This window comes from Anoplophora glabripennis, unplaced genomic scaffold (assembly GCF_000390285.2).
Source record: "Anoplophora glabripennis isolate ALB-LARVAE unplaced genomic scaffold, Agla_2.0 scaffold19, whole genome shotgun sequence".
NCBI lineage: Eukaryota > Metazoa > Arthropoda > Insecta > Coleoptera > Cerambycidae > Anoplophora > Anoplophora glabripennis.
The window spans coordinates 1,531,814-1,559,502 of record NW_019416327.1 but is presented as its reverse complement, the minus strand read 5'-3'; the positions used below and the strand labels follow the sequence as shown (position 1 = coordinate 1,559,502).

The 27,689-nt window shown below is 33.6% G+C and overlaps 1 protein-coding gene across 1 annotated transcript in view; it reads right to left on the bottom strand.

Annotated features, from left to right (window-relative positions):
* Positions 1–6: 6 nt before the first annotated feature.
* Positions 7–27,689, bottom strand: part of LOC108914928 (putative mediator of RNA polymerase II transcription subunit 26) — a 412,039-nt gene continuing 384,356 nt past the window's right edge. The window contains exons 4-7 of the mRNA XM_018720850.2: positions 4,388–9,956; positions 4,164–4,330; positions 1,542–1,756; positions 7–1,257 (exon numbers count right to left, since the gene is read on the bottom strand). Coding sequence (XP_018576366.1) covers positions 830–1,257; positions 1,542–1,756; positions 4,164–4,330; positions 4,388–9,925 — 6,348 coding nt within the window. The 5' untranslated portion in view covers positions 9,926–9,956 and the 3' untranslated portion in view covers positions 7–829. The remainder of the gene's footprint in view (positions 1,258–1,541; positions 1,757–4,163; positions 4,331–4,387; positions 9,957–27,689) is intronic.

Below are 27,689 nucleotides of genomic sequence, written 5' to 3'. Positions count from 1 at the left end.
TAAAAATGTGAAAAAATGATTTATAAATTAAAAATATCTTCTAATTCACACTGATAGGACAAGTTGGCAAAATCACAATATGTTTGCAAAAAAGCATTGCACTTTGCCTCCAGTTGCGCATCACAGATAACTCTTTTTCTGTACAAACTACCCGATATTAAGCCAGAAGAACTGAAACAATTCGCTTTTTTTTTTAAGTTGATTATAAGAAGCACACATATGTCACGATAACATACAGTAATTAATTATTAATTCTATTAAATAGAAAATCAAGCTGGTCAGCCTTAAAAAAATACATAAGGAAGAAATTATGTACAGATTTTTTGTCGTTTAAACACTCATGACGAGTATAATACATTTATACAAACATTTATTTATAATATTCCTATTATTCATACGAATACTCTCAAATGAGTACGGTCCCTGAGCGAATTGATAACAATTATCTTACAATACTAACTTGGTTTGAGTATCGATTCGTTTTGTAAAAATTTACCTAAAGTATGTCTTCCAAAAAAAAATAATAAAATCCTTAACAGTGGACAAAGTTACAAAATTGCACTCTCACAACATTAAATCCTAATTAATGATATTTAGGTGTAGCCTAATATTTCATAGAGAAATTGATTATAAAGCTGGTAACTTATTTACTAAACTTAAAAAATAAATAAACTTTTTTTTAAAAAAATACTATAACATAAAAATAATTTTTTATCGTCCTTTTAATTTGCACCATTTTTCAACCAAATTGCAAAATAATCACATAAAAATTAATATCACGACTTTACGATAAAATTGGAAAAAGTTAGTCTGTTTCGTAGTCTGTGGGTCACCTCGCAGATATAATCACCGTTTCGACACTTAACAGTTCCCTCACTTTATCCGTGTATTTCACTAAGGCTATTTTCGAAGCACGGGTGTTTACTTTCTCACCAGCATTTAGAAATTGACAGCAATGCGCTTGTTCTAAGAAGTCCGACATTTTCAGTTCACGTAAAACGCATTTATAGTTCACGTTAGCACTGGACGTCGAGGGCGGGCATATTTGCCTTAGCAGAGCGTCTCTAGATTTTATCTTCAACAAGTTGGATAGGTCCTGAAGAAGGATCCATCGATCACTCGGTGATTCCCCCCTTAAAGTGTACAAGTTAGGTAAGAGACTTTCCGACATTTCAAATTCAATATCCTCCTCTTCGGATTCTGGATCTTGGTCCGGAATATCATCCATTATATTGTAACCAATGTCATCAATAGGATCTACAAAAAAATTAATATGGCAGTGTATCATTTTAAATACTGTGTGAAATGAATATAACAAAACTGTTTGTCTAACAGACAAATAAAATTTACAAACGAGGTATTCCTCAAGGAACAGTATTCAGGTCTACCTCAATTTCGTCTCAATATCAATGATTTACCAATTGTTTTAATATAAAATAATTTATTAATCTCAGATCAATAAAAGTGATTATAATTGTTTCCTATTTTCTTTAGGGAAGGTTTAATCTCGTAAAAAAACATAAAAATGTAACAACTTTTACCAAAAAAGGAGGCTGGACCGTAGGATATCCATGCAGGTGATGGTTCGCCCTCAATGTCATTTAAATGATTTTTCAGGAATTCTTTTGTTATTTCATCATTGGTTAAAGCTAACGGTGTTAAACCAGAATAGGTTGCCAGTGTGGGATCTGCACCATATGACAGAAGTAACCTTGCAATTTCTACAAAACCATTTTCTACTGCTTCATGAAGTGGCCTATAAAAAATATAAAAATATTTTAGTCAGCGTTCCTCCTTACCTTGTTCCTGAAAACTGGCTCGAGTAAAATACAGCTCAAATTTACATTCTCTGCAAATATTAGCTCTGTTCGCGGAGCTGTTCAAACTAGTTCGGGGTCAGTCAGAAGCAATCGTTTAGCTACTTCTTTTATGCTATGCTTGTGGGAAATAGCACAGAAAGTAGCTGGACGACTGCTTCTGACTGATCCCGAACAAATTTGAACGGCTCCACGAACAAAGCTATTAAATTGAAGGCATTTTGTCTTTTTTACAAATATTTGTAAAAATTTGTCTTCAAAAGTTAAGGCTCAACCATTGACATCCATTAGAAAATGGATCTATTACAAGTTTAAAAAGTTCAGACGAATTGCTTGCGCGCAGGTAGAATTTCATTCTGGGCATAAATACTATGTAACATCTATGTATAAACGTTGTACCTTACCACAGTATAAAACAAATCAGTATGGTAATATATGTAGATCAATTCACTATGAATAATTTTAATTATTTCTACATTATCTGTATTAGTAAAGTAATTTTCAGTTTTATTCGAAAGTAACTACCCACTATGCGTGAAAAGGTGTAAAAAAACAATTCCTCTAATAATTGTAAAAAATTTAAAAATCCTGTCGTATTCATAGATCTACAGAAGAGTGAAGAATCTACTCCTCTTCAATAGAGGTTTGTATTATGCTGTGCCACTATCGATAACTGCCTGATATAGAAAATTCAACCTGATGGTTTTGACTCGAAAAGGAAAATTTTTCATGTACGTCTTCAAATAACCAGGTATCCACAATGGAGATTAGTGGCATTGATCAATATTGATGGTTAATATTTTTCGATTTTACAAGATAAAATATTGTACCGCTCTGTATGCATAAGCCTAACATTATGAATGATTAGGCCCATATCAGAATTTTCGTCAAATTTGTTTAATCGACATAGTTTGAAAACGTCACTAAATTACAAACTGAATTTTTTTTTAATAGTCTGTTTCCAGCGAGTCGTTTTGGTCAAACCAAACGAAAATTAAAATGTGTTCTAATTCCTGAAAACTGTTATTTGACAAAAGATTTGGTGTATTACACTAGTTAAACTTCTCTATGAAGCGACTTCATGAATTAATTCATGAAGAAATTCACAATGTGAAACAGCTATTAAACATGAATCGGACAATACATCAAATTGTGTTATTAACACCTATATCTATTTTAATATAATTTGAAATCTTGGAAGTGGAAAACAGAACAATTTGTAATTTTTGTAATAAATAAAAGTTAATTGAACAAAAATAGAACAGTTTGATTAAATCTGACTTAACATCATGTTTTGATCAAACGCTTTTGACGATGACAAATATTCAATTTGATAATGACAAATATTCAATTACATGTACCTTTATGGGTGTCGCCGGTATCGGCGGTATGCCGGCCATCGAAATTCATACTCGAAAGACAGCGTCTCAGTAATCTCAAAACGGGAATGAATTTTACTTGAATAGAAATTTATTATTTTGACGTTGATAATCATGTTTAAAATTGAAATATTAAATGTGCAGCAAAATAATATATGTTTTCAAGTGAAAATTATTTCTTTTGAGTGTACTGAGAAAGAGGGAGAATCACCAATGGTCCTGCTCGCTCCCTAACAAAGGGAATAACAAAGCCAGTCTAAAGTATGTTTAGTACCTACTAGCAATACTGAATCATGACGAACTAACCCCCTCATCCTCCTTTCCCCCTCCACCCCCTTAAATGCCGGGAAAACCATCGCTTATTAGAGGAATCTTTAAAGAGCTTAGAGATGTGAAAGACATTCAATTCCTACGAATCTTACATATGAAGAGTTTTTTGGGTCACTGATCACGAACCTGGACTCTAAATCACGAAATTCAAAATGGCGGATTCAATATGGTGGACAAAAAAATTTAAATGTCTAAAATGTATGAATTTTGTGTAGTAGGGTTTTTTGGGTCTCTGATTACGAATCTGAAGGCAGAATTACGAAATTCAAAATGACATATCCATTAATTCCAAAAAAATAAGTGTGTCATCTCATTTAAGGTGGTGGAGGGGGAAAGGAGGGTGAGCGGGTTGGTCCGTTTAGGGTGGAAACAATTCAGTATTGCTAGTAGGTACTAAAAATTTTTTTTTCAATTTTTCCAGCCAAAAATAAATTAGGCCAAAAACCGGCCTTGGAGGCCCTCCTCCTTTCGAAGGCAACGCTGATTTGAGTCGATATTTACAAATTTCTCTTTATTCTTCTTAGTATTATCTTCTCCTTAACTCAACTCAAGATTCTCGATTTTAGTTGTTTCCATATTATTTTAATTAGAAGTTACCTTGTGAAATATGTTTTTGTAAAGAAAAACAAAACATTACCTAATTCCTCCTTGAGCACTTTCACTGGCATTAGCGCCGTACAAAAGAAGTAATTTTGCAATATGTAAGTGCCCTCTTGAACAAGCTTCATGAAGTGGTGTGTAACCAGCGTTGTCCTTTGGAGACGGTTGACAATCCATTTTTTCCAAGCAGTAGGCGGTGACATCCTGAAATTAGAAAAGAAGAGTGAGTATAGCTTAATTGTAACCTTTCAAAAGTATTACCGTGTATCCTAATCTAGCAGATCTGTGCAGATGAGTTTCACCTATTCCTTTGTTCAAAACCCATGTCTTAATTTCTTTCTGAATATCATCAACTGACTCGAGAGTTTTTGATAAAACGTTCTTCTTCTTTTTCTTCTCCCCACAATCATTTTCCACGACTTCTTTTTTAACTTTTTTCTTTTTTCTTATGTAATCAAATCCTGAACTCAACTTTCTCCGCATTTTGCCAAATTTTCCACGTCGTTTTCCTGATACACTTCCGTCATCTCCGTCTATGGATGGTGTCTCAGATTTATCGTCAGGATCTCGCTTGATTATAACGTCGTCTAAGCTTCTTGTCTCATCCTCAATCTCATCTTGAATCTCCATTTTAATCTTCTTATCGGCTATGTTTTTCAGCAAACTGTTCTTTTCTTTTTTCTTGCCCTTATTTAATAATTTATGTTTCAACATTTGTTTGGTGTCTGCAACCTCATTTTCTTTGTCCGCTTTATTCAAATTTTCAACTTCACTTTGCTTTTCTATTATGTCATTTTGTTTCTCTAATTTTACTATTAAATTGCCTATGCAGCTGCTTTCCTCTATAGTAGTTTCTTCCTTTATCTGAATATCATTAACACAGGTAACTGGAGGTGCAGAAGCTGGTCTATCTTCACCAAATACCTCTTTAATCGTAGCTCTTTGCTTAAGGACTCTAGTTTCCTTTCTTGTGCGAGATTTTAAAACAACGGTCGTGAACTGTTCATTCACCCCTACGATATTGTTAGCATTTTTTATAAAAGCGTCTTTGAAGTTATTTATAGTTGTTCTCCTGAAACCCAGCAAAGCCGATTCAGACTTTATCACAGGAGCAGCCAACTTTTTCACCTCTTTGCCACTTTCCTTCTTTATTTCCAAACCGGGAGTTGGTAAAAGCTCAACAGAATTTTCAGCTTTAGGTATGATTTTAGGACTGTGATCTTCCTTTCTTTTAATTTTCCTCTTCTTTTTACCTCCATATTTTTCTAATAACTTATCTATAATTGACATTTCCTTTGCAGTATTAGGTAAACTTCTAATCGATGCACTACCCTCGGAATCATAATTTGTTTTCTTGTTGAACAAAGTTAAACTAGAATTTGATTCATTATCACTATCTAAAGGTTCCGACTTAATCTTCTTTAACTTAGTTTTACCAGTGTTTTCTTTTTCGCCATCAGCGACTATTGACGTAGTAGGAGATTGTGGACATGGATCTAGATCTGGCAAAGATGTAGACAGTCTGTGAAACTGTGGAGGCCTAGAAACTTGAATGAGAGTTGGAGGCATCCGCAATGATTTTTTGTATTTATAAACCCCTTCCTCCCATCCAGGATAAAAGTCAGAGCCATCTCCAAAGGAAGGTTTTTTGGCAGGTCGAATAATGGGGAGAATATCATTTGATTTTTGTGGAGAATCGTTTTCTTTCTTCTCTTCTTTGCATTCCTTCAACACTTCTGATGTTTTGGGCAAATTCAAAGGCTTAATGTCGATATTTTTACTACTCTGATTATAATTTTTCTTTGTTTCAGTCTCACTGTCACTACTATCACTTGAAGAAACAAGCCTTCTTCTCACATTCTCTTTATTGTTAACAAAAATAGGATCTTCTTTCTTAATCGGGCTATCAGTGTTTGATTTAGAATCAGTTTCAATTTGTTGCTTAAGCTCACTTTCAGGTGTTGAAGTTATTTTTGATTCTGTTGAGGAAGGAACATCACTATTTTCTTCTTTTATTTTAATTGGTAGAACCTGTGGACTACTTTCAAGTTTATTAAAATCTTTAATCTCTTCTTTTACTTCTGCAGCTTCAGGCTTAATATTCTCCAGAGGTTTAGCAAACGGTTCTAATTTAGCAAGTACCTCAGGTTCCAAAGGCTTTTTTCTTTTAATTTTTTTCTTCACCGCACCACTTTTTAATTGTTCTACAAAATTATCACAGAGTTTAGCAAAAACCTCATCAGATGGACTTACAAGTCCTGGAGATTCCACCTTAATTTCAATACTGTTTATGGGCGTAGATTGTTTTAAAGAAGACTTTCTGCCTTTCCTCATTGCTTCAAGAGATTCTCTTCCATTCATATCTGTTTCTGAATCAGAATCAGGAAAGTCGAAAACTGATGTTTCAGAAGAACTTCGAAGTCCCGATTTGTCTCTTGGGGGTACAGAGTTGTTGCTAGGATCCTCTTCATTTCTACTGAACAATCTCTTTCTAGGAGCAAAAGCAGTCAGCCGATCTTTTGACATCTTTGGAGGACTTGAACTTGTTGTGGTTCCACTGCTTGCACAATATGCTGAGCTCTGTGATGTATCCTGTCTCATAGGAGATTTAAGTTGATTTTCTATAATACCTTGCAGCCTTGATTCTGTTATAGAACTATTGTTATTACTAATATTTTGATTAGTGGGTCCTCCTTGTTTTAATTCTCCTTTGGTTCGAATTCTAGCTGCTAAAAATGCAGCAAGGCCATCATAATCAGAATTAGAAGCAGTATGATTTGTTATCACAGTATCTAAAATTTGTTTTTCTATTGCAGGATTTTGATTTTTATTAATTTCAAAATTGACTGAATCAATTGCTTTAGGAATATGAAATTTATTATATATTGACGCCATGTTGCTATTGTCTGGGAAACTAGTAGGGGTAAACGGAGAAACGTTGTTCCTTCCAATGACTCCTGGTTTTGGCTGAAGAGGGGCTGTGACATCTGTAGATGGGTGTTGGATATCAGACCTAGGATGTTGTGTATAATTTTCATGTGATTTAAGTTGTTCAAATACTTTCTTCTGTCCTTTCATTTCCAAGCTATTTTTAAGTAAATCTATCACTCTTTTGTCTACTGCTCCACCCAAATGGTTCTTGGTATTGGACACTGCACTAGTCAAAGATGAGTTGGAATTTGATCTTGATGTAGCATTCAAAGATGCCGCATTTGGAATTTGTGGTTGCTGGTTCGTGAGTCCGGCATAACCAGGATATTGATGTGTAGCTGGAGAAGGAACATAAGTTTGACTGTGATTAGGCTGAGTATGATAACGGCTCTGTGCCTGACTATAGGAAGCATGCTGGGCTATATTTTCGTAATTGGGTTTCTGGTACATCGGATATACATCCTTCGGTTTGTCTTGACTAATGGAAGTGTAAGAGCCATTGATTATTGAAGGTTTTGATGTTGCAACTGAAAGTTTTGCTTGTTGCTGTTGTTTATAACTCAACAACCGTTCTTCAATCTGCATATCTATTGATTCTCGCCAGTGATCAGTGATCAATTTTGGAAATTTATTAGGAACTATCTGAGGTGCCACGTCAGCTGGACGTTTTTTCTGCAGGTCCTGTGATGGAACGGCATACACAGAATTTGTTTTGTGGTTTGGCGTTGGGAAATCAGTTCTGGAGACACTAGTCGACTGCTGATTTTTGAAGGGTACTTCCTGAGCTTGAATGTAGGAATTGACATGAGCAGCAGATGGAATGGAGACAGTAGGATATCGGTTAGTATTATTCATTGGATAGGGAACATTTTTATTATTATATACAGCTCTTCCACTAGAATGAGCTTTCTCTGGCATGACACTTCTTTTAGGATCCTCAGTTGAACGTTTAATGTGTTTTGGTGGCTGATTCAAAGAGGGTACGTTAAAATTAGGACGAAATTCCACTTTCGGTGCCGTGGCACTTGGCATCTGCGCAGAGGACCGCTGTGTTAAATTTTTTTGAAAAGAATTAACATCAAGCTGTGGGTAGTTATGTGTAGATATAGACGAATGGGCAGTTCTATTTCCTAAATAATACTTAATTCTAGCTTCGCTTTCCGTATCTCCTAAAGTAGAATCTGCAGGAGTTCTAACTGTTTTTACAGACAAATCAAGAGGGGACTCTCGTTTAGTGATTAACTTTCCATTCAAGTTGGGATCAACGGAATTGTGTTGTTGTTGATTTGAAGCAACTGTAGAAGACTGACACCTTGGTATATTTTGTGAATTTGATTTTGCTGAATGATAATTTAGTTGGCTGGAAGACTGGGTGGTTTGGGTTGGAGGAACAGGATAATAGTTGGAGCTATTAGTGGCAGTTGTCATAATAACATGGGTATAGCTTTGCGTCGTAACAGTCACTGGATACTGATACTGACTGTGATGCTGTTGAGGCTGCGATGTGTAAGGGCGGTAACTTTGATGGTAATTTGAAATCGATGTAGATAACGATGCATTTGGAAGAGATCTAGCTGGAGTTTGTTGTATAATGGAAGAATTACTAGTTGCTACCGAATTTTGTTGGCTGGTATTTGCAGTGTACGAACTAGAAGAAAACGGCCTCGTTCGAGAATTACTAATAGTAGGTCTAGTAGGCTCTCTAGTACCTCGACTGGAATGGTAATTGGACAACGCGGCTATTGGCGGTAAATTATGAGTTGTTCTAATACCCCCTTGCTCTGCACTCTCATTTGAAACATTCGCTGTTTGACTATTTTGATGCTGATGTTGACGACTTAGTTCTGAAATTTGTGTGTTACTCGGCCTCGTGTTCGAGTAAACATTTTGATGAGGCATTTGACTCTCAGCCGAATAAATTTGTTTGTAATAAGCATTTTGTTGTTGTTGTTGCGATACCACGGGATACGAATGACTCGACATAGTTGTTTTATACGTGTTACTGCTTGGCATGGGTTTTGCCTGAGATTGGACAGAATAATAGGAATGGGATTGGGAATAGTTATTGTAGCTTTCTGTAGCTTGCGGATAGGGTATCTGTGAATTACTTTGTTCCCGCGAAGGAGTCCGAGGAATTAATTGTTCTCGAGAAGGAACTCTGGGAATCGCCTGATCCCTTGAAGGAACTCTAGGCACCACTTGTTCCCTGGATGGAGCTCGAGGAAGCTGAGGAGAAGGTGTTTGATGATAAGGCGAAGGTATCTGATAATAAGGCGAACTAGTGGGGACGTGTGACTGGTATTGTGGATGGTTTGACTGCTGTGGTCGTGGAAACTGGAAAGACTGCTGTTGATGTTGCTGCTGATGCTGGTGCTGTTGTTGCTGGTGCTGTTGTTGCTGTTGCTGTTGTTGCTGATGCTGTTGCTGCTGCTGATGTTGCTGCTGCTGATGGTGTTGCTGGTGCTGCTGCTGTTGGTGCTGCTGCTGCTGGTGCTGCTGCTGCTGGTGCTGCTGCTGCTGCTGTTGAGCTGTCGTATACTGTTCTTGGTAGGATCCAGGATAGTGAATCCTGCTCTGTTCCACATTCGGATTATACTGCGAGTGTGATGGAGGCCTGGAGGAGTCAGAGCTGTGTGATGACGGTCTCTGCACGGGCGTGTGTTCTCTAGTTGGTGGCCTTGCTGGTTCGGTTGGCTGAGGGGGCCAGTATGAATTCGAGGATGGGGGCATTTCTTGATTTTGTTCGTGGTCATTTCTACGGTGACCTTCCGTCGAATATGGGGGGCCCACCGTTGAGCTGGTGCCCGTTGGCAGCCCCTGAAAGTATTGTCGCGCCCCCTCCAATACGTTTGTAAACGTAACATCCATGACCTGCAGGTTAAACCTGCTTAGATCAGATCTGAAACAAGGAATTTTGAAAATATTTTGATAGAGTCATTTGTTTTATTCAATTAAGAGATTAATATATGTATTTCTAAATTATTTCAATGTTATTCTAAATGCATAACTCGTCCCAATGAAGGTGTATCTCCTTTGTTACAATTTTAATACAGCATTTTAACCTTTTTTTAAATTTTCAGAAATAAAAGCTTCTAAACAGAAAACTGTCACTATGAAACCATTTCTTTTTAAATATGGGTGATTTTATAAAAAATATATACTTAATTAAATTATTTATTAGGCTACAGTTCCTCGCTTTCTTGAAAAAAAGAAATGAAATACGCCTGTTAAAGCGCTAAATACAGCTGTGGATAATAAAAAGTTTCCCCACTTAAACTGCTTTAACATTTATAAAACAAGTTTTTTAAACATTTTAGATCGGTTAATCGAATAATTGAATTGGACAATGGATTGACAGTTTGTTAGTGTATTTGTTAAGTTTGATAAGTAATTTGATGCATAACGATTTTCTAAATGACTATTTTTGATTCAACCCTAGATATGTCTATTAGAAAAAATATTTTATTACTTTTCTGAGGTAGATCTTTGACCGTATGCGGATATTATCTAAAAGACAAAGTATTGAGCTATACCCCATAAGACAAAACACAAGATGGGTCAAAATGTATAATATAATGGATAATTTTATGATATTGGGGATGGATTAATTATTTTAGGGGTATTTCAGGCTCACAATCAGTTAGTAACAAAGTAATGTTACTTATTAGAGAATTGCAGGCGTTATAATAATTCATATAAATAGGAATACCTATGCTCCTCAAGTCCAAAAGTATTTGTAAAGTAGGTCAAGTTTAAGAGCATCAAAGTATCTAAAACTCAGTACAGAAATTAAATAAAAAGATAATAAAAACTGATAAATTTTATATAGCCGGATATATTCCGTAATATAAACAAGGTTTAGTGGTATTTATGGTTCAATCTGAGCGGGGGATAAAAGTAATAAACAAACAGGACTAACAGGAGGTATGTCTATGAGTCTGGAGTGTCTAGAAGAAAATGTTGCCAGATTATTATTATTTTAGGTTTTTCTTGAAGTATTATGCTCGTAGAAATAAATCATAAAATTGTACGAGGTATATATAATTCTTCCGTTTTCCCGAAAGGTTCTTACCATTTTTATACACGAGTTTTTGGGAGAAATTGTTACAACCTTTGTCCCGACATTATATTATTAGAACGTTGATTTGATTTTTTCGTTAATGGTCGAGGACCTTTCAAGCCGGATTCTTGTAAATCTCCGATGTAACGGAACCAGCAAAACTGCTCGTCATTATGGTCAGGTAAGTGAATCGAGCTCCTCTCACATTCCCCACCGTATTTACGGCATTCTTCGCCATCCAGTTAAGTTTCTCTGTTTTTGCACAGGTTCGTTTATACCACAATCCCTTTCTGTTGTCCCACGAATTTCGCCGGACGGCGAGTCAATGTTACGGGAAGTAAACAGTTAGTACACTTTGGGATTTTAAATCGCTCCTTCTGTAAAGAGCACACCCGTTTTAATGAGGTAGAGAGCGTGAAGGGGATTACGTAAGATCCGGCGAATTCGTCTACACGTAATTTTATTGTTTGGAATAATTAGTAGTTTCCTCTAGCTTGGTCGGCAAAAAAATTGTTGGATTCTTTTTATCTCGGACTGTGTCAGGATGAGAATATTGTGAGAAAGCACGTTTAAATTATGATCAAACTGTTCGTATAAATTATATAGGATGGAACCTTAGATATTACTAAAGTTAAGAAAAATCAGATATTTGATATTAATTTATTTTCGAGTTAAAGGCCAATATTAATTTTTTAAATGTTTTCGAACGTCTCTACCTCTAAATAAGTTAAAATTACAGTAATAATTGCGCTATACAAATACATCGTGCAGGGACGATTAATGGTATTATTTGTTAAAAAAAAATCATAATTATGAAACTACTAAATATGTATTTTTTAGGTAATAGGAAGATCAGTTATTCCGCAGCATAACCAGCAAATTCAGATGAGAAGCAATCGTAAGAGACGCATAGCAGACTACGCATTGTTTTCTGTCTGCAAAGACCTTCCACAACTCGCCAGCTATGTGTAAAACAGAGCCGTATTTAAAAATTTTACAATTTGGAAATTGTGTTTGATAAAATTCAGAATGAATTAAAACGGGTTCAAAAATACATTACATTTCAGAACGGTATAAATAACGGCTTGCACTGATCCCCTTTCTGCATCAGGACCTTCAAATATTGAAATATGATATACAATACAGATTGCGACAAACGTACAAGACCAATTCCTCTCGTCACAATAAATAAAAGAAAAAGACATAATAACGATTTTTTCTTAAATGATCCCTAAGGTCTCTATGATTCTTCAAAGAACTACTCAGGATCTATTAAAAACATAGACAACGAATTTGGTACAGTCCGTTAATATAGTTGGTATAGTTAATTAATAGTAGACTCACAAGTAAAATTTGATCAAAGGGGTTCGAAGGGTCCGAAGGATTGCAACTATAAAAAAAGTTATTTGGCATCTTAGATAATCTTCTTTTATAAATTTTAATATACCATTTCCAAATAACATTTTTGGTTCTCTTGTTTTTTTTTATGGAATAGCATGGGCGAAAATCAGAGTAACTTTAATTTTTGCACAAATTCGCATAGGCGGAACTATTTCACCCACCAACGTTAGATTTGACAAGTTGCACCTTTAATTATTGAAAACTTACAGCAAAATGATTGAGTCGCTGTTGACGAGCACCTAACTCTGACTTGGTTTTTGGACTTCTGTAGATATTTTTCGCTAAAAATATAAATATCGTGATATCAATTTACTTATAAAATAATAATTGCAACAATTACAAATAATCATAGTTTGTTATATGTGGCGATTCTACTGATGAATGATCTTGACTGTATATTAAATATCGTGGATATAATTCAATGCTGGACGGAACTTTTACCCGCAGAGTAGTTATTTCCCATAATATTATAAGTTAAAAACAATTAATTACCTTAGTTACTAACTCGGCTATTATTGAAATAAAAATACTATGGCTACACTGGCTATATACTCTCTGGCATCTTCATTGATAAATTCAGTTTCTGTCTCAAATTTTATTGAGAGCTGCGTTTTGATTTAGAGATCCCCATATAGTTTTATAGTTCTGTTCTTTATTCAGATCACATTAAATAAAATGGCATCATCTCCGCTCTGCTCCTGACCTTTGAAAAAAATGTATTCGATTTCGAATTCGACGGTCCCTTTTTTACGTTCCTATACGGTATCGAATCAGTTTAGCTACACAAGAAATAAGCCTAAATAAAGCGTCCGTCTATGAATTGGACCCCTTCATCTGTCTTCGGATTGAGTCAGTAAATCCAAGGGGTCAACCAACCGTTTACAAATTCAGGCCATCGATTTTCGTCGCCGCTCACGCAATAAAAGAAGTCGCTTTAAATTTCACCAGCAACTCGCCATTATAAGACGCCGGCCGATTTCGTTCACGAACGGCCAGTCAGACACATGTTAACAAAGGTTGCCAAAATGTGTTATGCATTGAGTGATTCATGGTGGCTGCCAACAATTATCGCGAGAGAAATAGAGATACAAACAAAGCCGGAGATAACATCTAAATATAGATACGTATTTTTATTTCGGGATGCAATTCAGTTATTTTCAAACAACTTGCTGTATCCTCTTCAAATTTATGAGTTAACCGCACATACAGCGATTTGTGTAAAAACTTATAGAACTAACTAAACAGAAACCTGTCGATTTATCGATAAACAGCTCCAGAAATATAAAAATATTATTGTAGTCAGTATATTATACCTACTTCTACCAACTGTATTTTCGCATCTCGATTTACTTGCTCTTTAAATATATTATTAAAATATTTAGAAAAAAGTAAATTGTTCATCTGGAATACAAAATACAATATAAAAAGTTTTACAGTTAAAATAAAATTAATCATACTCTTACCATTTGTCTTACACTAAACTAATTTCGCAATTGCAATTATCTGTCAATTAATTTAATCGATTTTTATATTGTGCCACCTATCTCACAATAAATTAATTTCTCAATTACAGTCGCCTATTAATTAATTAATTTTTATATTCTACCATCTACAGGGTCGGAAAGTACCCATGGTTCATCGGCCATTACGTGAGAGCGATAAAGAAAGTCATAGAAATCCGTGCGATAGAGAAAGATGGCTATAATGAAGACATCTAATAGTCACCGCCCATTTCGTCCTTCCACAAATACGATCCACTTCTTATTTGTGGAAGGGCGAAATGGGCGGTGACTATTAGACGCATTCATTATAGCCATCTTTCTTTATCGCACGGATTTCTATGACTTACTTTATCGCTCTCACGTAACGGCCGATGAACCATGGGGACTTTCCGACCCTGTATACACAGCCCCACAAAAAAAAAGTATTGGATCTGGTATTCAGACCCATGTACATATTTCCATGTATTTTTTCCGCTGAATCCGAATCTGCCTTCAGACTTGGCCCAACGGGTCTGAGTTTTCGGGAAAATTAAAAAAACAGGTCAAAATTCACAAAAAACGTCATTTACGATCGACGAAAGTAATAAAAAGTCAAATTATTCTACCAGCTCACTAGACGTATGATTTTTCACTCGTTTAATTCCAATTTATCATCATAGAGTTAGTCAAGCTGGTCCAATTTCAGTCAAAAACAGAAAACAGATCAAAAACTCCATTTTCATGGCATAATTCGTGTTGCAGAGTTCTGGATCCATCTTTTTATTCACCCACCCATTTATGAATTCATACATCTTTCTATCCAGTCGTTCATGCATGAATACGCATAGTTACCCATCCACCTGTACCACCTATAAAACCCACCCATCCACCCATCTATCCATCTACTTTTTGTACTGAGAGATGAGATAACAGCTTAGAAGATTGAGAATGCGATAAAACTTGTAGATTACTCTACTTTCTACCTTGATATCGCTATTCTACAACTTTCATATCCTGATGAGATCGTTCTTCGCTATATCCTCTAAGATTTTCAGGAAACCAATCCAGATGGGAATGAAGGAAGTGCAACTTGTAGTCCATCAAACATCCCAGGTCTTGGAAGTCTTTTATCAATTTTAATACAATTTCTTCGCAATTAGGACTCTTGTTGTTTCCTAAAAAATTGTCACTACAACTTTGAAACCAGTCCAAGCACTCTTCTCAACGCTACTCACTGTAGTGATGAATGTTGCATCCTTGAACAATGTTCGAATCTAAGGTCCATCGAATACACCTTCTTTTAATTTCGCCTCAGAAATATTCGGAAATTTTCCCCTATATATATATAGGGCGAAAACTTGGTTGTTAAAAAGAGAAACGAAAAATAGAGGGACTAAACGAAAACGTAACCCTTTACATAGATCCTTTGAAGAAAAGGATGTTATAGCAACAAAAATAAGAATGATTTGTAGATATCTTTTGTTTAGAAAGTAGAGTAATCTACAAGTTTTATTGCATTCTCAATATTCTAGGCTGTTATCTTTCAGCACAAAAAGTAGACGGATAGATGGGTGGATGGGTGGGTTTTATAGGTGGAACAGGTGGATGGGTAACTATGCGTATTCATGCATGAAAGACTGGATAGAAAGATGTATGAATTCATAAATGGGTGAGTGGATCCAGAGCTCTGCAACACGAATTATACCATGAAAATGATGATTTTGATCTATTTTCTGTTTTCCAATGAAATTGGACGAGCTTGTCTGACTCTATGATGATAAATTGGAATTAAACGAGTGAAAAATCATACGTCTAGTGAGCTGGTAGAATAATTTGCTTTGATCGTAAATGAAGTTTTTTGTGAATTTTGACCTGTTTTTTGAATTTTCCCAAAAACTCAGACCCGATGGGCCAAATCTGAAGGCAGATTCGTATTCAGCGGAAAAAAATACATGGAAATACATGGGTCTGAATACTAGATCCGATACTTTTTTTTGTGGGGCTGTGTAATTAACAGTTAGCATCCGCAGAAAACATGGTAGACAATTCAAGGTTACCGAAAATGGGTTAAACTAACATCAAAGGCGTCGACAGATATCTACTGATTGCTGTGTTTACAAGACTGCAGGTAGGTTTATCTGTTTTTGTTTCTAATAACTTAATGACAGTAACAGCTATACACAATGTTCTACTAAAATGTACAATATTTAAGGGTACATTCCCTAGGTAACAATAATCGAAAACTGTTGTGCAATCATTGGTCCAGAAAGAAGACTTGCAATTTTTTTGGAAAAAATGATATAATAATTGTTGTTAATATATATATTTTTTTGATATGTTCTGAATCGCCCTGTATAGGAAAACAGTTGCGGGTTGGTTCCGTTTCAAGTATATTTTGGAACTTCATGATATAAACAATATGCAGATTACATTCAGCTGAAAAGTTAAATTCTCTTGATTGCATGAAGAAAGTTTTCCACAAATAATAGGAAATTACAATTTTACTGAGAACTCATTTGTCCTGTTTAACAAATGACAAGTCATTCCCAAGAACAACAAAAACAGATTAAAGGACCCCGCACAAATCTTATGGAAATTGGGTCCCGGTCAAATTCGCTGAATTTTTGATATGTGATAGAGTTCATCATACTGGTCAATTGTCTCAATGGCCACAAAGCTCAAAAATGGATAGTTTGGCCGGTACAGAGCTTTAAAGCTCCGAATATCCTCCACGGATTTATGTATATGCGCAGTGTGTATAGACTTTTGAAATAGCCTATTTNGGATCTGGTATTCAGACCCATGTACATATTTCCATGTATTTTTTCCGCTGAATCCGAATCTGCCTTCAGACTTGGCCCAACGGGTCTGAGTTTTCGGGAAAATTAAAAAAACAGGTCAAAATTCACAAAAAACGTCATTTACGATCGACGAAAGTAATAAAAAGTCAAATTATTCTACCAGCTCACTAGACGTATGATTTTTCACTCGTTTAATTCCAATTTATCATCATAGAGTTAGTCAAGCTGGTCCAATTTTATTCAAAAACAGAAAACAGATCAAAAACTCCATTTTCATGGCATAATTCGTGTTGCAGAGTTCTGGATCCATCTTTTTATTCACCCACCCATTTATGAATTCATACATCTTTCTATCCAGTCGTTGTACTAAAATGTACAATATTTAAGGGTACATTCCCTAGGTAACAATAATCGAAAACTGTTGTGCAATCATTGGTCCAGAAAGAAGACTTGCAATTTTTTTGGAAAAAATGATATAATAATTGTTGTTAATATATATTTTTTTTTGATATGTTCTGAATCGCCCTGTATAGGAAAACAGTTGCGGGTTGGTTCCGTTTCAAGTATATTTTGGAACTTCATGATATAAACAATATGCAGATTACATTCAGCTGAAAAGTTAAATTCTCTTGATTGCATGAAGAAAGTTTTCCACAAATAATAGGAAATTACAATTTTACTGAGAACTCATTTGTCCTGTTTAACAAATGACAAGTCATTCCCAAGAACAACAAAAACAGATTAAATTTACAATTTTTTTTTTTGCTTCAAATTCTGTAATTATTAGGTGTAGGTACTTGTGTAACTGTAACTATGAGCAGTAACATTAAAAAATAATCTTAATTTCAATATTTCTTCATACACCAATTAAAAACTTACATAAAATAAAGTTTCAGAATTGGATAATACATTTTAACGTTTAACATAACATCATATTCGGAGCATTGCCCATATGAGGTAATAATCTGCCATTATTTACTATTTCTTGGTCAATATCTGGTAAAATAACCAACGATGTTATTTAACATGATTTATTATTATCTACGAGCAAAATCGCGTTTCTCCTTAAAAACCAATTTAGGAAGAAGTGATAATTACTTGCTAAAATCTAGTTTACAGTCTATTGTCCTTAATACTACAGAAATGCTAAGTGAAATCATTTGCCAGAGACCTACAACTCAAGGTTGTTATTGCTAAAACACCATGACGCTAAATAGTGCCAGTAGGCAACAACAGAGTATATTAACCCATACCTTGAAATTTTCTAGTAATTTGGAAATAGGTGTGTGGGATCTGATGATTTTTGCGAAATAGTTCATATTGAACAAAAATTACCCAACGACAATTTGATTAATATAAGTATGTTAATCTATTTCACAATTTGAAGTTTGTCTTCTTCATAATAGTAAGTGTCTAATGTCTCTAATATAAGATTATTTCGAATGCTTGACAGCGTGACTGGTCAATATTCAATATTTCGTCATACATTTAGTACCTATTCTTGAGTTTCGATGCAGTTTTGTGTAATCTAATGATTTAAACAATAATGAATCGAATTTATATTACGTTCATTTTTTGAAATTATAAAAAATATGCAGTGTCATATTCAAAGTTGATGACTTTATTAAAATAATATCCATGAATATCTACTGTAAATCATGTTAAATATTTAAACATGAAATGTGTATTACAACGTTTTGTTAAAGAGCGAGTAATATGGAAAATACAGCATCCGGCAGATTTTTCTAAAATTAGATTATCGGTTTGGGAATATCGAACCTGAATGGGGTATGTATAAAATCACCGTCAGCCTTGCTTAAAAAACAAAAAAATACAGCCGGTTTGATTATAGGCCTCTAAATCAATTTTCATTCGACATAAACGGATTCAAAAGAATTCTGCTTCGGAGGGAATGTTTTCCAGAGGGTAACGATAAATGGCCTTTTGTTCCTGAGCCTTTTTCAGGAATTTATTCAGAAACGTGAAAGCTGCATTGCTGACGGATGAAATGCTAATAATTGTTTTTCAGGCTTTTGGAAAAATAATTTTAATCTAGATTTCTATATAATAATTTTAGTAAAATAATGTAAATCACTCAGTATTTTTTATCCTTATGCTAAATGACGGATGAAGATCGTCCTTTCTTTCATTCAAATTACAGATTTTTGGACTAATATTTGTAATATATGTGTAAAAATGTAGTTTATATTTATATAAAAACTTATTTATTGTTTGTTTGCTATTATTGTACTGGTAGGAATAGGTTTATTATTAATTAACATCCCTAGGGATCCAGGTACGAATTTAATTTATTCCAGAAATTTCATTTTTATTTGGCTTATCTCTGGGGATTTATACTTATCCACACATTCCATTAAAATATTAAAACTTCATTATAAATATTTTATTGGGAAAGCATAGTGGCAAGTAATTAATATTCCATATATAACTGGCAAAATGAAATCCGAATTGTAAATGCAGTTAAAGTGAAAGCGGAACTGCAAAGTTCAATATCAGGGTCAACTGGATGGATAAGTAGACTTGTGTGACCTGGATTTTTAATTTGCGACAACCAAATCATTATTATTTAGAAAATTAAGGCAGACACATTCTATGTGAGCTCAAATAACAGACACAAAAATGTATCTTATAATTTTTTACATGTTTTTTTTGGTCCATATAATTCGAAGACTAGTTGCTTTATAAACACTGCTAATAATTAATTTTAATCATTATTACAATTTTATCAGTTAAAATTTGTGCGAAATATTGTTTTCAAGTTTTTAATAAAAAGTATTTATTATTATTTAAAAAACTGTGTTTATTTAGTGAATCCTAACATTGATCTAGTTTAGGTGAACTATCTACATAATATCAACCCACCTGATGCCATATGACAGAAAAAATAAACCAACAACAGAGAACGTTCATTCGGCGAAACAAGAAAGGTAGGATACGCCACTGCTTCATTTTATTACATTTACTTTAGTTTTCAGTTTATCTGTTTACGATATATTTGTAATATGGTAGATAATTGGCAACTTTCTGCGTAAACTATTAGTTTTTCGGTACCGTGTGTTTGTGTGTCTTCGTTATTAAATTTTTGTGGGATATTATGAAAAAAAAACGCGCGCTGTTTGAGGCTTGTCAGTAGTAGGGTATAAAAATTAAGAAAAAAGATTACAAAATCAATTTTCATGACGGAAATTGAAAAATCAATATATTATTATGTTTTATAAATGTCAAATGTAGCATTTGTTTAAATGTGACCCCCATTAAAGTTACACTCTGTGCATACGAAATCATAAGCTCACACCTTTCTTTCACATACGTGATAGCACGTGACGTGACAACAGCGTGCCTCTGGATTTATTGAACTGATAGAATGTTTATACTAAAAATACGATTATGCATTTATTTTTTGTTGTTCATTAAATTCTTCCTCCTTTCCGTTACGAATAAAAAGTTCAAGTCACACATCGCAGTTTCCAACGAAAGTTTCGCCTGAAACATCTAAACAACAAAAATAAAATACTTCCTCATTGCCGAATAAAAAAAATACACGAAGCAGAACTTCTGTCATCATTTATTTTGCGTGAACTCGCTCATTATTCTGCTCCGACTAAATATAAACCAGCTTTCTATTTTTGTCGCGTTATCTTACATCCTGATTATGTTGATACAACTCTGACCTTCCTCAACAGATAAAACAGTCATGCAATATAAAAATTATCATAGAGAATGTTTTATTATTTATTATTAAGTAGCTACCTGGAATTCTTCATCTATAATTGTGTTTTCCTTGGTAATACCAGGCGCCACAAAGTTGTCACTTCAATCTACACTTTTTTTTAATACTTAGACGCGTATTTTGCCAGAAAATTATTGAACATTTTTACAATGAATGGTTTGTCATTACAAAAACAATCATTTTAAATCCAATAGTTTCTTCATTGATGTGTGGGACCCGTAAGTACGGTTTGATATAGTAAAAGGGTTAAAGTTTTCGAAATAATCTAAAATCTATATTGTTATAGCAAACTCAAAAAAATTTAAATTGAAGATGTAGCTTTAAAATCTTCTCCTGGAGAAATTGTAAAAATTAATTATATTACATAGTTACTTGGTAGGTACAAATTGTTTATACCATCTTCCAGAAAGCCTTTGACCAAATTGACCAGCTTATACTGTTACATAAGCTGGTACAATTTGATGCCACAGCTCAATTATGTTCCTCTTCCAAACATATTTGACTGACTGACTGAAGCAATTTCTTGAAATCTAGGGTTTCAAATCAACACCATTTGTTCCTTTAACGGGTGTGTCACAAGGCTTAAATCTTGAATTTCCTTTTTTTAATTTTTATAAACTATTAAATGGAAGAAATAAAGTGCAGTAAATTAATTTATACTGATATGAGTGCCAATTACAAACTAGACCTTAACAAATCAACATTAACAACAGCATCAGCTCCCATTCTTATTCTAATTTTTTTATTATTAGTGACTTATTTTGCATTAACCTTTAGAATCTTTTGTATGTAACAGTAGACAGTTAATAAATACATATCAACGCACAAGTTAATTTATTTACTTTTGTGGGATTCAAATTGAACTATGGTAGGTACATTCATTTGGTCACTCATTTATGATTGCCACATGGTAGTACTGAGTTTGTCCAAAGACTATTTCTAAAATATTTAGCCTATAAAGAACGTCACCAATATCCACCTAAAAGATGCTGTCATAAATTACTGCTATCTAGATTCAGTGAAATATTGTTATAGAAGGAAATTATTAAGAGGGCCCTATAGCAAATAGGCAACCTGCATACATTTTTATAGATTTTATTACACAGCTTGTCTAAATATGAATTAATGCACAAATAACTCCATTCTAACGCAGATTTTCTATAAAATGGAGTTAGTATGAAACTCAAATTACTTTTTGTGGTAAAGAAATTTGTAATTTGCCGAATTTGAACAAGCGGCATCGTTACAAATTTACTTCATCAAAAAGTAATTTGTGTTTCAAACTAAGTCCATTTTATAGAAAATTTACGTTAAAATGGGGGAGAGTCTGTTATTTAGACAAACTGTGTAATAAAATCTATAAAAATGTATTGCTGGTTGCCTATTTGCTATAGAACCCTCTTAAGTGTTTATACAGAGAGATCGAGATTGATTGACCGGATTCTGAACGTACCCTGTCTCAATTGCTATCAAAACTGATTTCCGTTTGCTAAAATAACTTTTTTTTCTGTGACGATTTCACAATTTGACGTTCTGTTCATTGGCGCACGAATATTATTTTGTAGATTTTGTTGTTACTTGATATATTTTGCGACATTATAAAATAGTATTTTTCAATACTACAGTTAGAGTANTATAAAAAATTGCTTTTAATTTGTCACAATTGTAATCATGCGCACAAAATATTTTCGTATAATTTCACAAAAATATTGTTCTATTTACAGACATTTTTCCAAAACTAGTGAGATAGATCCGACTTTGACACATGCAGTAAGAGTTCTTTATTACAACTATGTTTTGTTCCCAACAAAATTATTGGTCATGTGGCTTGTAATCATTTATGAAGCCTCTGTAGTTATTTAATGAAGGTTTTATTGCGAAGAAGATGAATTTTGTAGTTTAATTAGTAATTACAATGCATATTTGTATTAAATTTTAGTAAATATTTTTTCTTAACTCCATCAGCCTGTATAACTTTGTTACACAATCATATTGCTTCAAAGTATTCCTTGTTTATTCTTATTTCCCTCAATCGGGTATAACCTGTGGCAAGTAAATGCTATTGTTATTGCAAATAAATCCATGTAAAACCATTCCAAAATTATCAGACAATCCGCACAAAGACCACCCTTTATCTACGCGTAACGTGTATTATTCATTTGGCCCTAAAACGTATCCCCAGCATTCCTAAGGACTCCCCGAACGAAATCGGCAGCGGGCCTGAAATATTTAAGGACGAGGTAATTTATCGCAACCATGTATTTCCAAGTGATCGAACGGTAGTTCGTACTGGGCTAAATCATCATGACCCTTTTCATTATGGATGACACTTAAGCCCTTTAGGATTTGTACGCCTCGCTGATTTATTTTGCTCATGACACGTATGATTGAAAACGCTCCCCTAATCATTAACATTAATATGTGTTTAGTTCAAGCTGGAAAAAGGGAGACAGGACTGGTAGGTGGAAAACACGATGTATTATGCGACAAACACATGCACGTAGATAATATTTTAATAGTCTCATTTTATATGACGTTCATTTAGTACAATTATGTCTACTCTTTTACCAAAATACAAAGTGAAATATACTTTTACTAAGCAAAATTGTAGTACGGTTTAAACATAACTTAGAATGTCACTTTTAATAATTAGCAGTTGTACAATTGTAAACATTTTTAATAAGTATAATTTGTTTCCGTGTATATTGAAAAGGAAGATGTTAACAATGTGTACATATACTGGAAAAAAAAGAACAATTTGATTATAAAACAAGTTAATTTTATACAGGGTGATTCACAACTTATCCAAAAAAAATTGGGAATAGATCCGTCATGAAAAATGGAGTCAATGTCATAAAAAAAATATTTGTAAAATCCTTATAGTTTCTGAGAAAAAAAAATATTGAAGTTGTAGTATTTACAACCCTTACTTGGAAAAAATGCTGTATAAAAAATTGCTTTTAATTTGTCACAATTGTAATCATGCGCACAAAATATTTTCGTATAATTTCACAAAAATATTGTTCTATTTACAGACATTTTTCCAAAACTAGTGAGATAGATCCGACTTTGACACATGCAGTAAGAGTTCTTTATTACAACTATGTTTTGTTCCCAACAAAATTATTGGTCATGTGGCTTGTAATCATTTATGAAGCCTCTGTAGTTATTTAATGAAGGTTTTATTGCGAAGAAGATGAATTTTGTAGTTTAATTAGTAATTACAATGCATATTTGTATTAAATTTTAGTAAATATTTTTTCTTAACTCCAACACAATTTCTGAAATATTTGTAAACATGTAGCAACTGAAATTTTGGTAGAAAGTCTATGAAATTTTGAGATTTTTAGTATATTATGGGTCTTAAGAAAACAAAAGTAAGTAAAACAAAAAATAAGTACAAACAACTTTAGTCAACAGTACTAAAATTGTGAACATTTTCAATATATATTTTTTTCTCGTGTAGTTGTCATAAATAAATCAAATTACTTATTATAGTTTTTCCGAAGTCAATTGAAGANAGGAACTTCACGACGATGAAATCCATCATGGATACTTTCAACAAGATGGCGCAACAGCTCACACCTCTAACGAGACTTTAGAGTTGATTAGAGGTATTACGATGATCGAATAATTAGTCGAGGTAGATGGACCACGTTCTCCTGACCTTACACCCCTAGACTACTATTTATTTGTTTTTTTTTTTAATTCAGTATTTGATCAACGGTTACACACGATTTAAGAGCTTCAAGAGGCAATTACAAACGAAATTAGGAGTATTACACAAAATAGGAATGTATTTAATAATATGAAAAGGAGAATTAATACCTGCTTGAACAAAAATGGACATCATATTGAACATTTATTGTAAAAATATAGATATTTTTTTAGTTATCCATATGGATTTTATGTAATTTTAAGATAAAATATTCAATAGAATGTGAAAAAATTCTAATTACTCTGTTATTACATATTGCATGTAACTGCTGTTTATTGCTCTCGGTCATATAGACAATCCTGCCTTCTAACATAATCAAGCACTTCCAACTGCTTGCATTTGCTTGAAGCAAACGTTTTTAAGACACTTTTNGAAATTTTGGTAGAAAGTCTATGAAATCTTGAGATTTTTAGTACATTATGTGTCTTAAGAAAACAAAAGTAAGTAAAACAAAAAATAAGTACAAACAACTTTAGTCAACAGTACCTACTACAATTGTGAACATTTTTAATATATTTTTTTTTGTTGTGTAGTTGTCATAAATAAATCAAATTACCTATTATAGTTTTTACGAAGTCAATTGAAGAACCAATATCTTCAAGGTATGTACCAGGCTCGGTCGCTACGCAGCAACTCGGCATTGAAATATTTGAAAAACTTGTTCTCACATTTATTTAGCCATACCCATATGTAGGTCTGGTCGAACTAAACGTGCAGGTGGTAGAAATGTATACAACCAGTTGAAGAATGCGAGCGCGGGCAAAGGAAAACAAAGACAGTTGCATTGAGCTACTGCGAAATGAATCACAGCAGTTGACAAGTGGTTGATAAATTGCCCAGCAGTGCAGTGCCGCAATGCGAAATTTGGTGTGATTCAGGTAATCTTAATTTATTATAGGCACCTTCTATCAATCATTCATATTACAATTGCTAAAGGGAGAAATAACAGGGATATTTTGTTTACTAATATTATCACAACATGGCAAAAGGTCTCCACCTTTTGAAACGGAACAAAACGAAATTTATCACCAATATAATAAAATTGTTGGAGGATATAAATAATTAAAATATGTTGTTGGCCAAATAAACATACAATAGAAATTTTCTACACATTATATACAAATTATTATAATTTTTTACCTTTAGCAGAAAACTTTTTTAGGGACGCCTATGAAACTCATTAAATTTGATTGCTCGGTTTTTTTATACATGTTCAACTGACTTCGGAAATACTATACAATAATTAATTTATTTCAAAGCAATTGATCGTTCGATTTCAATAGCCTGATGTTTTCAATTTATGTATTTAATGAAACTTTAGGCTTCTGTTACTGGAAACAAACCGTTTTGTTAGAGTATAATTAGTTTTAAACGTGAAAGAATTATGTATTAATAACTGATCAAATTTACTAATTAGAAAAAAGACTTCAACATTGCTAATCTGTAACTACAGTTCGCTCATTGTTAAAACGTCCACGGTTCCCAACAATAAACGCCTTAAAACGACACCCCCAATCCCGTGGAAAACTTGGAGGAACTAAACTCTGGAGAGTCCGATGCTCATTAATTTTCACCCGGAAGTTCGCCGATTGCCGTTTAAAAATTTGAGGACCGAAAACGTCCGTGTAATTATCCCTGTTCCCCTCGTAGATTGCACATATCGATTTTCCCTCGGAACGCCAGATTTAATACCCCGTGGAAAACAGTTTTCGTTCCCTTTCCGTTCTCTCTCGGGGACGCCGAATATATTGCGAACTCTCCTTGCACGGAAATATGTATCAGTTATCACGTTTCCGAGGTATATTATCGCCGCCGTGTTCTCTAATGATATTATTTAATGGGATAAACCCATCTTCATTAACTTGAGGTGGTATAGTTTAATAGAGGTAAGTAACTTGTTTGATAACTGTCCAAAACGCGGTATCCGGACTAATCAGAAATTACTAGCAGGTGAAATACATAATTTTTTAGATAACGTAGGTATATTTTATTATTAGCTCTTGAATTCTTTTCTTTCTACAACTTTTGTACAGGTCACTTTTTAACATAACCTCAATATTTCCGAGAAAAATGCGAAAAACAGGTTTTTTTCTGATTTTTCGTTTTTTATTTCTCATTCTCGCAAAAATAATTTAATTTTGACGAAACGTGGTGAAAGTATACCTTTCTCTGTCTTAAATAACAACAAATTTTTTTAGATAAAAAAATCAAGAAGTTTCTGAGATATTCATTTTTTTCGGCCTGAAACACTTTTTTCAAAGAAAAATTCTACTTAAAAAAATCATCGTACAGAGTTCNAAATTAAAAAAACTGTCAATGTTTGACCCAAAACTATTTTTATAGATAGAGTATTGCTATAAAAATAAGTCGAATAACGAATAAATAAAATAAATAATAATTTTTTTCCGTAGGATCGATTAGTGTACTTAAAGTTTAATGAATTCATAGATATACAGCGTGTCCAAGATAAGGATGGGATAGCATTAGGATCTAGGAAACGGTAAAAGACGGGGTGGCTCAGATTAGAAAAAAGTTGTGTTTCTTTATACCTAACAATATGCTGTTTAGAAAGTTTTAAAATTCCGGGTAGTTCTGGAAATATCCGGAAAAACCCGAAATTTTGCTAAATTGTTTAATTTTTTCTGACTACTTGAAAACGAATTTTAAAATAAATTACATATTTACAATGCCACTTTTTTCGCTCTATACGATGGTGTCAACATTTTTGCCATCCGATGTTTCGTCTTCGAGGGGGCCATCATCGGGTTAATTTTTTTAAATACGTCGTTGCTATTTTTATGACAAAATCTAGTCATTTTAAATGTTGAATTAGAGGATACTACTATTGTAACCGCTTAAAAAGTTTTTAGCTTGTTTTAGCTATAATTTAAAATTTTTCCTGAATACGGCTCTGAACGCTTTCAAAATACTATTGGATGAACTCATAACAGCATAAGTCAATACCGCACAAAATATCCAATAATTTTTTACTACTGTTACAGTACAATATCTACTAATTAGAAATAATAAAATATTTCATAAATTCGTATTATTTTTTTATTAGGTAAAACTTTTTAAATTATGGATTAAAAAAATTGTTGGATATTTTGTGCTGTATTGACTTCTCTCTCTCTCTGTCTCTGTCTCTCTCTCCTCCAATAGATAAAGGTATTTTGAAAGCGTTCAGAGCGGAGTACGCTCCGGAAAAATTTTTATTGAGAGCTAAAAACCTTTTTAAGCGATTACAATAGTAATATCATCTAATACAGAATTAAAAATTACTCGATTTTGTCATAAAAATAGCAGCGATATATTTAAAAAAATTAATCTGATGATGGCCCGTCGAAGACGAAACGTGGGATTGCAAAAATGTTGACGCCATTGGATAAAGCGAAAAAGTGGCAATGTAAATATGCAATT